Source organism: Homalodisca vitripennis, chromosome 5, assembly GCF_021130785.1.
Source record: "Homalodisca vitripennis isolate AUS2020 chromosome 5, UT_GWSS_2.1, whole genome shotgun sequence".
Classification (NCBI taxonomy): domain Eukaryota; kingdom Metazoa; phylum Arthropoda; class Insecta; order Hemiptera; family Cicadellidae; genus Homalodisca; species Homalodisca vitripennis.
The window spans coordinates 144,438,171-144,451,002 of record NC_060211.1 but is presented as its reverse complement, the minus strand read 5'-3'; the positions used below and the strand labels follow the sequence as shown (position 1 = coordinate 144,451,002).

Genomic DNA, 12,832 nt, shown 5'->3' with positions numbered 1-12,832 from the left:
AGTTTGAGAACACTTATTATTTAGTACAGTTGGACACAGTTTTGTGTATGTTTTTTTTTATGTAAAGGTTTTTTTGTTTATGTCTTGTACAGCTATTTATTCATTTACAGGCATTATATGATCATCATATTACAGTTGGTTTTTTATAATATACGTTGGATTAGGGAATCTCTTAATAAAGACTATAATGAAATCAAAGGCAGAAACTGCACAGTGTATCTTTAATTTGAGACAATATACTGATTAGGGTATTAAAAAGGATTTTACGTATTTTATTTGTGTTAGTAAATATGATACCAAAAGCATCATATCAATAGCAAGGGAAGAGTTTCATACATGCAAAACAATGTTTATTTATTCCATCCCATCGTGATTTACACATATTTTCTTCACACAATAACAAGCACATCCACATAATTATGGGGGGGGTGGGGGGGGGGGGGGGTGGGGGGGGGGGGGGGTGGGGGGGGGGGGGGGTGGGGGGGGGGGGGGGTGGGGGGGGGGGGGGGTGGGGGGGGGGGAAATTTTTTTTCTCCCTAAAACCAAGATGAGAACAGTAAAAGGTCTCATGTTATTAAAATTTTTGTATGGTATTTTTAGTTACTAAGAAAGATTTAAAACTAGCTTAAAGCTCTTATTTAACTGTACATGATTTGGAAATATTTGGTCTTGAATCATTATCATCAAACTTTAGAGAATTAGTGAAGGGGAAAAAAATGAAAAAGTAATTTAAGGTTTCATTTCAACAAGATATACAATTTTATAATGTAGAAGAAAAATGTTGTAATAATGTAGATCTACTAGTTAACATGAAATGGCTGCCTTGAAAATTGCATAAATATAAGCTTTGTGCTCATTCTTTGAAGTCACTTCTGTCGCTCAATCCCGTGACTGCCTTAATTTTTTTAATTCCATGAGAAAAAACATTTTCTAGTGGTATCACAAAATCCTTTTACTCTTAAGTGCCTTCCTACTGAACCACAAGTCTAAAAACTAGGTCTTTTACATTATGTAGTCCCGATTTGTACCTTGGGTAGGCAGACAGACTGGCTGTATATGTGCCACATAGTTGATACGGTGTGAGAGCCTCAGCAAAGCCAGGTCATGGGTGTCGTGTACCTCGTCCACCCGATGCTGGGGGTGCACTAGAAAGCTCTCCACCCCCACCACTTCTGTGTCTGTTAGGTTGACAGTATTGTGGACTCCCAGAGCCACACTTACCTGGCCAAAGTCCACACTAACAGAGGAAAGTAATCAACAAATAGTTATGGAAGTATTTTAGTCATATAATCATATAATAGCTGTTACATGTATTTCTGCAGCATATCAAGGGCATCATATTCAACATATTTAAAAAAATGACATCCCATACGATGATCCTCGGTGAAAGATTCCTTCCCTGAAATCATTTCTGATAATTTTTAAATGAATTATATTTTAAATAAAATCAAATGGCAAGTGGCCTCTGGAAAAAACAAGGACTCATGCCTGGATATTGGGGTAGAAAGTATTAGCTACTTTTCAGTAGTTCATTTTGAATAATATTTTAGTAAGCAATTTATTAAGTGAATAAGAATTACTTCATTGTATTGTGTAAGATTTAATGTAATTTTAATAAAGGTAAAACTTTAAAGTAATCTACAGTATAGTTTGTATATTCAATCCATCTAATATTGAATCTAATTACAAATGAAAATTCATACAATTGTTACATTGGATATCTTGTTATAAATAACCCAGTAGGATTTAAAGTTGTGTTGTGTCAACCGTCTGTTCATCCATAACAAAGTTCCTAGAGACTTTAAACTTGATGCATAGGTTCCTTTTAGTTCAAGGAAGACTGTTATTGATTTTGCAGGTAAAAGGTCGAGGGGCAGTCTATCTGTGTGATAAATTTTGATAGACACTTGAAATTCGGCACCTATCTTGGTTGAAGGAAGAACCCTATTGATTTTAGTGTTAAAAGGTTAATTCATATTTCTATGAGATAACTTTTGATAGAAAGGTCCTAAACACTTGAAATTTGGTACATAGGTTTCTCATGATTGAGGGAAGAACACTATTGAATTTTAGATCATCTTGAAGCAGACTGTCTATCATTCATTGTCCATCTGTGGACCAATGGTTCTAGATGCTTGCAACTTGGTACGTATAGGTTGATCTCTTGTCCAAGGAAACTTCTTGATTCTTCAAGGGCAGTCCGTCTGTGCAATACATTTTGAGGGAAATGTTCTAAACACTCTTGGAATTTTAGGTTGAAGGAAATTTTAGGATTTAATAGTCTGTCTGTCTGTTCATCCACCTGTCCATCTGTGCAAAAGCTTTTGACAGAAAGGCTCTAGATGCTTGCAACTTGGTTTATATAGGTTCCTCTCCTTGTCCAAGGAAGACCGCTATTGATTTTTGAGGGCAAAAAGTCAAGAGGCAGTCTGTCTGTCTGTGCAATAACTTTTGACAGAAAGGTTCTAAACACTTGAAACTTGGTATTTAGGTTTCTCTTGATTGAAGGAAGAACCCTATTGATTTTAGGCTCAAAAGGTCAAAAAGTAGTCTGTCTGTCTGTTCATCCATCTGCCCATCTGTGCAAGAGCTTTAGACAAAACGTCCTAGTTGCTTGAAACTTGGTACATACAGGTTCCTATCTTGGTTGAAGGAAGAATCTTTTTGAATTTGGGATTAAAAGGTCAAAGGGCAGTTCATATTTCTGTGGGATAACTTTTAATAGAAAGGTCCTAAACACTTGAAATTGGGTACACAGATTTTTCCTGTTTGAAGGAAGAACCTAATTAGTTTTAGGGTTGAGAGGTCAAATGAATTTCTGTCCATCTATCGGTAGGATAAACTCTTTCATTACATTCTGTCGGATCCTTTGATATGCCATTTTATAGGTTCATTCTCATTGTGCTAAGAACATTAAATAACATTTGACTGTTTTAAGAACTGGTTTCAAACAGATTAAAAATCTATAATTATTACAATAAAAAAATGTTTAAATCCAATTTGTTATAATGATAGAATGAAAATTTAACGACTACAGTATTAATTTGTACATAATTAATATTTAATTAATTGTACATATTAATACATATAAATATATTAAACAATCACTAATGTGCTTCTATAGAATACTGTTAGTAAATATATTTATTACTGTAGAGAATCGAATATATTGTATTTAGTTATAGAAGTAATGTTTCTAACATTTTCGGTATGATTTCGGTGGACACGGTATGTGACCGGATGTTGGAGGGCGAGGACTACTGGTGCTTCTGGTCCAGTTTTGCACAGGGTATACTCCGTGGCAAAAAGAGTGATCTGGACCGGAACGCGGGACAGATCCAAGATCCGAACGGCTAGATAGGTGCGAGCTCTCTGGGTGTAAGCCAAAATTAGGCCTAGCCTGAAGTTTAAAGCGATAAGTGGTTTCCAGGCTAGAATCCTAAGAGTAGAGGAGGTTTTTATTGGGTATTCTACGTAAGTAGGAGTCCCACACTACAGGCTGGCCACCTGTGTGCGCAAAAGCATTTTCCTGCCTCTCCCTAAAAAAAAAAGGTTTCTAACATTTCATATAAACAACACAATCTTTACCAAAAATGGATGTATTTTACAATATTATAAACATTTAAAGTCTAGAAGTTTGTTAATGAATTATATATGAACTGTTGTCACCATTCTTGATAAAATTATTTATTTGTGAATTTCGCAATATGTAATCACAAAATATTTACAAAACTGTTACTGTAATGACAAACATACATCTTACCTTCCATTTGCATTGAGTACTTTTTCCTTATATTTCTCTTCTATCTTTCTTTGGAAGTCTTTCATCCTTTAACAAAACGATCCTTAATTTCAAATTAATGTTCAAATCAATTTGTATAACAGAAGCTTAAATTCATACTGATCTATTCAATTTTAATTTATTGTCCTAGGATTTCTACTACTTTACTGTAATGCATGTTAGAAACTTATAAATAATAATGAAATCATATTATGTGTTTGATTGTCAATTAATTAATTTAATTTAACCGCTTTTTATATTAACATATTTCTCAAGTTGAATCATCTTTTCTAGGAATATATGCTCAAAATTATGTTCAATTTGAAATTATGTTGCTTGTGACCAACATAATTGAGTAAATCCAAGCTGGTAAACTTAAAGGTGTTATTTCATGACAATAATCTACAATGATTGTAATAATTTAAGTTTTTTTCATCTATAAGAAAAGGAAATAATTTAAGAAATAAATATTACATATAACATAAATAATATTTTATAACCAAAACATGAATTTATTATCTGGGCATTATTGCAAATTTCACTTAAATTTGAATTTTTGCCAGCTTTAGGATTTAATTTCAGAATTAGAACAATAATCCTTCTCTTGCAAACAAACAATTTTGTTTATATATTGGCCTAAAACATATCTTGTTAAATGAACAGCCCCTGTTTTATACACAATTCTTAATCCAAGGCCAGAGTTATGTAGAGCAAGGTAAACGAAAATACATATTTTATGACAGGATATTTTAATTTCAACAATAGATCTTATAACTTAACTTCAGTTTACTTTCTAGAATTTGATTTATCTTAAAGGATGAAGAAAGTTTAAAGAGAGCCAGCACCTTTTGACAGGTGATTACTGTTGACTTCATGCTGGTATAGGGCTTAGTGATAACATTATAAAAATTGTAGCATCCTAAACATATAGAAGCAAGATATGTAGAGAGAAGTGATAGCCAAGGAGTTCCATCTGAATCAAGATCCATAACACAGGTTCGTAATGGTTGTTTATTACTTTTCTTTGAATTCTGAATAGACTGTTTTTCGGTTCATTAATTTTTAAACCACATTTTAACAAGAGCTAGGGTTCATATTCCATGCAGATGTCAAATGAGGGATCAGTTGATATGCAAGATAAACACTTGTGATCATAAACATCACAGTGAGACAATGGGTTCTTCTTTAACTGATGCTGATTTAACAATAGTTCAGATGAGCTGTTTAATGCTTTTGTGCTATGGACTATGTATTATTGACTTTCTGATTACGAGTGAATGCTACTATAAAGCCTTGCATACACTGAATGTAGAGAACTAGTCTGGAGATGAATCCACCCGAAAAGTACAATGGGGAAATGATGGCATTGTTTTATAGCCAATGATGGAAGAAACTAGAAAGTTGGCTTTTTCATGGAGAAAAATTGTCTTACTAATTTGGATCTTACTTTTCATTTGCTTAGAGAGATCAAAACTAAGGCCATCCTAACCTACAAGAGGAGTTACAGGTGCTACATACAATCTGGATGTTGCAATGGCTACATTATCTCATCTAATAGACGACAAAAAAATTGAGAACAAACCTCTTTTAATAATGGGTGATATAAATGTCGACATACTCAACCCAGACAGAAATACTACAAAATTAAATGAAATGCTTGCTTACCACAATGTTCAGAGAGTCAACTTGCCAGCTACAAGAATCACTCCTACTTCAAAGTCATCTATAGACTGGATTGTATCAAATAGCACCATTGATGCACTTGACACAACAGTTTTTCATACTGGGCTCTCTGACCACACTGCCCAGATGTGCACTATTACCAACCTTAACAGAACAAGTTTGCCTAAATCATTCCATAGAGCTATTGGGAGTAGAAACTTACATGAACTGAAAGGTTTGCTAACAAAAGAAAAATGGGAAACTGTGTATACTTCTTTGAACTCAGAAGAAGCCTACAACAACTTTAGAAAGCTAGTGACAGCTGCCCTAGATGCTGCATGTCCCCTTATGACAGCTGGTAGCAAAAAGAGAACACTAAAGCACTTCGCTGATGCAGAAGCACTAGTGCTCAAGAATGAATTCCTAACTCACCTTAACGAGTATGAAACTACAGGAAATCTTGAGGATAAAAACAAAGCAATGGATCTCAAAAAAACCTATGACCAAAAACTGAAAACTCTGAGAAGCCAAGCTATTGCTAGTAAAATTTCCAACTCAGAAAACAAATCTAAAACAATCTGGGAAACAATAAATACTGTCCAATCAAAAAAACAAAACTGCTCACCTGAACTAAAACTAACCATTGATGGAAAGCTTATTGAAGATACATCTATAGTCGCTGAACAATTCAATAACTACTTTGCCAACAAGGCAAAAAACACAATTAACCTTAGTAAAAACTCTCATAGAAAACCAATTGAACCAGCTGAACGCATAGGCACTCAAATTAATGAACTTAGTTCATTAAGACCCACAACTCAAGAGGAATTAAGATTAATTATTAAAAACTTTAAATAAAAAAACTCAGCCGGTATTGATGATATATCCACAAAAATACTAAAACACTGTGCAGAAGAACTTATCTATCCCCTTACTGATATCTTCAATAAATCTTTCAACGAAGGACACTTTCCCTCAGCACTGAAAATATCAAAAATCTATCCTAAATTTAAGACTGGCAGTAAATCAGAATTAAGTAATTACAGACCCATTTCATTACTACCAACTGTCTCAAAACTTTGTGAGAAAATTGTTCTCGTCAGGCTATTAGAACATTGCAGGTTGAACAACCTGTTAAGCAGCTCTCAGCATGGCTTCGTCAATGGCAAGTCAACAACTACAGCAATGATTAGCTTGATAGAATCAGTGACTGACAGCATAGAAAAAGGCAACCTGACTACAGCTATCTTCTTGGATTTGAGTAAGGCTTTCGACTGCCTGGGTCATGACCTCATACAGAAGAAACTAAAAGCACTTGGTGTAACAGAAACAGCTCTGAAATGGTTCGAAAGCTACCTCAAAGACAGAAGTCAAATAGTCGAACTAAAGTCTACTGAAAAAGGGGTGACTAAAGCATTCCGATCACAACCCCATCCTATACATAGAGGTGTCCCACAGGGATCCGTGCTGGGTCCAGTGCTTTTTATTCTTTTTATTAATGACCTTCCAGAATACTTACATGAATATACTAAAACTTTGATGTACGCTGACGATACAAAATGAATAAATGAATAAATGATTTATTTCCAATTTTAACAAACATTTACAATTCTTTCATTGTTTTGGAAATATACTGGTCACTTTTATAAATAGTGTGACCAGTTTTGAACAAAAATACATTACCTACAAAAACATTTAAACTTATGAGTCTAGCACTTTAAAACAAAATAAAAACACAAAGTCGCCATCTGCGATATCTGTACATGACAAAATAATTGATCAAAATTATTGCTTGTTTCAATCAATCTAACAAAATAAACAGATACAAACCCTGGAAGGAATACCTACAAAGAAAACAACAGTACAAAAAATAGTGGAAACAACAGTTACTAGTAAGCACGTATTTTAATAAAAAAACTTTTTACTTAATCTATGGAATCTAAAAAGTTAGAAAAATAAAACAGTTTATAAGTATTTTATTATCATTTGAAAAATTTGACAATACATAAAGTACTTAATACAAGATTAACAAAAACTTAACAACTTAACAAAACTTAACAATCACTTGTAGAACCATATGTTTAAAACAGCCTTTTTGAACCATTTTTAACAACAAAAAGAATTTTTTTTTCTTGCAACAAAATTATGAAATAATTGATGAAAACAAAATATATATATCCTCACAGGTAAGAAACTTCTAGTACATTGTTGAGGTTAGGTAACCAATATCCTGTTTTGAAAGAAGCCAAATTATTACTTCTTTGCAGAAAATTTTAAAATTTATAATATTTTTTAAGATCAAGGGTAACTTGTTGTACAACTTAGGACGTAAGTACTGGAAAGAGTGGTGAAAAATTGATCTGTTTACTTTAGGCAACCGGTAGTTTTTGTTGAGCGCAAAGCGAGTGTTGTAGTGAACATGGTCAATACCTATGTTACCACTCCTGATATAAAAGAGTCGCAATACTTTAAAAATGAACATGTATTGAATTGGTAGAATATTAAATTGTCTAAAAAGGGGAAAGGAAGATGTTCGTTTTTGTCTATGCAAAATTATGCGCAGAAAATAATTTTGGGTTGTTCGAAGTTTATCAATTAAGTATTTATAAGTTCCACCCCAGCATATTAGTCCATATTGCAATCGAGAGTTTATTTACACCTGAAAACCTTAGTGTAAATGCTTTTATTGCGGTCAACATGGCATATCAATATTGTGATGGAAATGACTTAGTGGTTAACCCCTCTAAAACTACCCAATTAGGGTTTGGGAGAAGAACAGGACAAATTAATTGCTCACCAGAAGTTAACTTGGTTGAACAAACCAAATTCCTCGGAATTACAATTGACTCAAGCTTATCCTGGACACCCCATATTGACCAGCTATGCAATAGACTAAACTCAAGCCTATATGCACTCAAACAGGTTAAAGAAATTGGTGATCTGACTACAGCACGTACTGCCTATTTTGCTCTATTTGAGGCACATATAAGATACGGTCTAACTGTATGGGGAGGGACATCAAATGCTAACATGACCAGAATTCTAATCCTTCAAAAAAAAGCAATAAGAATACTTGCAAACCTTCATTTCCGGGAAAGCTGCAGAGAGGTCTTTGCAACATTAAAGATCTTGACTGTGACCGCTCTCTACATACAAGAAGTTATTTTATATGTTGATAGAGAAAACCTATCAAGGCTTGAAGACCTGCACTACTACAACATCCGCAACTCAACTATGTATCCACTGCCCATTCACCACTTAGCACAGTATGAAAAAAAAACCATCCTACATAGGAAGAAAGCTGAGCAACTGTCTACCGATAGAAATAAGAACGAAGAAGGGGAAACAGCTAAAGACTGAACTCCATAAACTGCTCTCACACCAGGCCATCTACACACTTGAAGAATTTTACCAAATGACCAACCCTGGACATTAATATTCTACTCTAAATGTTTTATGTCACCAATTAGGTTTATTAATTTTTGACACTATCTCTGTACTTGATGTATATGAATAAAAAACATTTTGACTTTGACTTTGACACGTTCTTATATGTGGGTGAAGGATAATTCATAATTATGTCAAATGCAGATATTTATAACTTCCTGTAAACTTGTTTGAGGCTGTTTCCTATTTCGTTTGACTCGTCCTGGCTGTTATCAGGGACAAATAACAGAAAACTGATAAATATAATTTAACAAGTAAAACAACTATTAAGAATATTTGACTCTCACATAAAGATGCAGTGTGCGGCAGTGAGAATGTACAGGTCACTGATGATGGTGGCACTACAGACAGGTACTTGGTAATAGCGGAGTAAAACCTGCCACGGGTGGGAGTGGGGGGTGGCCACAAACCCTCCCACCACCCTTGTGGTGATATGATCGTCTTCCTCTGGGTCCAAGGTAGACACACCACACGCTGTTGGGATAAACAGTCTAATTACTTTTAGTTGAAGAAATTGATTTGAAGTAAAGATTGATTTTTATAGGATGAACTCTTTTACATCATAGGTACATTCTTTCTCATTTCATCATGCATAATGTACTGATTAATTAACACTATTCATTTTACTGATTTTAAAGTTGTGAGTGGGATGTTAAAGGTGATATTGACAGCCATCTGTATCCTTACAAAATGAAATCTCCATTCCATGTATTTAGATTTAAGAGAATGAAAGAATATGTTTGCCCCACAAACAATACTGTTACTGCCTTTGATTTTAATTAGTTGTGTGATTTTGAAATTCATCATACAAATAATTAACTGTTCATTTAGAAACATTTGTAACATACAAGTTATAAATCAAACGTACTCACTGCATTCTTCTGTTATTTTGTTTGCAGATGATATCATGATTTCATCTGTGGTATTAGTTGATGTTGTTGTCTCTGGTTCTACGGATGCCCGGGTGTCTCCCTTGCTTGTGGGTGATAAGGTTGTCACAGATATGGAATGGGTAGTAGTAGTGAAAGGGATCTTAGTGAAATTCATTGTCTCTTGGGAAGATATGGTACCAGAAATCGAAACAGGATTTGCTAATGCCTGAAAATACACAATAATATTTTGAGAAGTTAAAATTTATATAAACTTAGTTTTTACACTAATATTTCTTAACACGTTGGCTACTGAAAATGCCAATTAGTGTTTGGCATTGTCACGGTGGCTGCAGAAGACACCACTCGGCATTTCTGGCAGGAAATAATATACCATCATGTTTCCCTGTTATCACTTGGTCTGGACCCATAGCTGACCTTGATTAGTCTCAAACAAATTTTAGAGTAGTAGCCTATTCTGTGCCTATTCTACATCCATATTGCATGTTTTTAAATTTTTGAAATGAGTTATGATAAAAGTCATAATTTGCATGATCCAAAATAATTTGACCCTCAGTGAAATCTTTATATATGATTCTGCCTTTGAATCGTCATAGAAGTGATAACAGTGATTTTGGATAGATGTTGATACTGTGAATAATGGCCCAGACATGTCCATGAGTCAGTCACTTATGGTCCTATTTCTCGGGGCCAACCCACAAGATCAGAGATGTCAAATAGGGAGAACAAATAACACTCCTCGTCCAAAATTAGTATGGGATGATGATCCAGTGAGTTATCAAAATTAGTTCATCCCACTGGATTACTTGATTTCTAAAGTTCTGAAAATAGGAGAAGAATCTGATTCATCAATAACATGTACTCCGAGTGAACTGGATAATAAATAGTTTACCACTAAAAGTGTCAACAAGTGATGAGAAGAAAAGAGTACCGTAGTTAATTTGTTTGTGAAAACATAATTATGAAAGGTAAAAAAGTATAAAGAACTCAAATGCAACACTTATCGAGGAAGTAATGATAATGTTAGAGACAGAAAAACATATAACTATGTTTCTGAGTGATAAGCAGAAATGCGAAATAGTGTTATGAATTCAAACAAAGCTAGTTTTTCAAGATTTTTTGGAGTTTTCTTTGGAAAATATGCAAGATGGTTTTATTATCTCTTATCTGTAAAAATGATGCCAATCTGGAAGTACGTACCCGATTAACATAACATAGTTGGTTGCTTAATAATACTGTTGCAGTTTTTATTAAATCTTTACAAGTTTCTCTAAAATGAATGAAGGCTGTTCAAAATAAAGTAGAACATGGAGAATATAAAAAATGAAACATAACTGTTGAAAGAATTATACCAACCCTACAAAAATTAGGGAAGATGTTTTTGAATTAATCCAGCATCATTGGGCACAAATATGAAGTAATCCAAATAATTTCACTTGTAACAACAGCAATAGGTTGCATGGTAAAAGTCCTTATCCATAAAATGTTTAAAAGTTGTTGAATCTTACTAGGATTTTTTCCATTTAAACAGGTTAAATTATAAACTTGAAGTATAAAATACATCACTAATACTTCATGGAGATTAGCCAAGGATTCTTAAGCGCACATTTCTGTATCCTTATCCATAAAATGTTTAAAAGTTGTTGAATCTTACTAGGATTTTTTCCATTTAAACAGGTTAAATTATAAACTTGAAGTATAAAATACATCACTAATACTTCATGGAGATTAGCCAAGGATTCTTAAGCGCACATTTCTGTATCTTTGGTACAAATGGTAAAGTTTTAATGGAAAATACGAATAATCTTTACTTATTTCCACGCTATAATTACCACATTATAAAATACAATCCATATAAAACCACGAAAAATGCTATTGAAGAAAGATCTATATTGAATCATCTTGGAGAAGCTGAAGTTTGACTGATAAGAAGAAGCCAATTCCAAAGTTAAATTTTTAAATGTTGTTTTCTTTCTGTGGAAAATATTTCACAACTACTTCCATTCTTCCAGAATTAGGTTTGGCTAGAGGTCAGAAGCTTTGAATACTGACAAACGTATGTGACATCTTCTTTTTCTTTTGCAAAATATAACCTATTCTTAAATAATATATTGACTAGCAACTATTTCATTCTTGCTTCGGAAAGGGTCATCAGTCGTTGACCTACGAAATACACGTGGATCCTGATATTTAAAGATTTACAGATTTGATTCTTAAGTCCTAATAAACTCAACAGAACGTTTATTGCTGTCTTGTCATTGTCAAAATGTGTACATTGTTCATACCATTGTCCAACAACATGCAAAATTGCATAATATGTAAAGCAAAAAATTACGTATACTTTAAACCAATCCTCTACAATACATTGTACTAACTCACGTGCTGGGTGACAAGCAGGAACAGGACACTCAGGATGTGGCACACAAAATAGGAACCTGGTGTTACAGAAAGAAAAGAACAACTTCGCGGCGAAGCCATCTTACTCGGCCACATTGGCTTCCCTGGGTAATATTGCCACACGTTTAGTCACTAATTAACCAGTAACATGAGTTATATGGTCCATTGTGTCCGTGTTATCTTAATACTCCCACTCTCTCTCCATAAAACTACCTTTCTACGTGATAAGATTCAATATTGTTAAAATCAATGCAGTCATTCGCGATTTAAAAAATTTCTTCAAAACGATGGTAAATTAATTGTATATTTAGAATGAGATTTCTATCAATTATTTGTTTGGTGTATATAAATATTTATTGGAAACAATTTGAATGCAAATTAATTCTTACCGTCCCAGATTCTTAATCTGGTTCAGTAAGAAATTAATTAAAATTGAAATGTAAGAGTCTTTACTCTTGAACTTGTGACCACCATAATATTTAGAGGATTTCTTATATTTCCATTATTATAAGACACAAAAACTGAAATTTTATAAGTTTCGATAACTTCCATCTTTCCTCTTCATCAGGTGGAAGCAACAGGTGTAATATGACTTTCATGTTGTTTATCATGTTTTTAATTGTTAATTTTCATACATGTTTGAATTGTTGTGTTT

The 12,832-nt window shown here is 33.6% G+C and overlaps 1 protein-coding gene across 2 annotated transcripts; it reads right to left on the bottom strand.

The window, feature by feature from the left end:
* Window positions 1-976: 976 nt before the first annotated feature.
* LOC124362972 (chymotrypsin-like elastase family member 2B) lies at window positions 977-12,424 on the bottom strand. 2 transcript variants are annotated; one of them, XM_046817893.1, is made up of 5 exons: window positions 12,160-12,408; window positions 9,763-9,988; window positions 9,178-9,364; window positions 3,764-3,829; window positions 977-1,237 (listed from the first exon to the last, which is right to left on the bottom strand). In XM_046817893.1, exons 1-5 carry the CDS (start codon window positions 12,271-12,273, stop codon window positions 1,003-1,005), a joined length of 828 nt encoding a protein of 275 aa, XP_046673849.1. In that variant the 5' UTR covers window positions 12,274-12,408; the 3' UTR covers window positions 977-1,002. The 2 variants fall into 2 exon arrangements, with proteins under 2 accessions (XP_046673849.1, XP_046673850.1); XM_046817894.1 differs by lacking the exon at window positions 3,764-3,829 and having other exon boundaries at window positions 12,160-12,424.
* Between the last annotated feature and the right edge of the window lie 408 nt (window positions 12,425-12,832).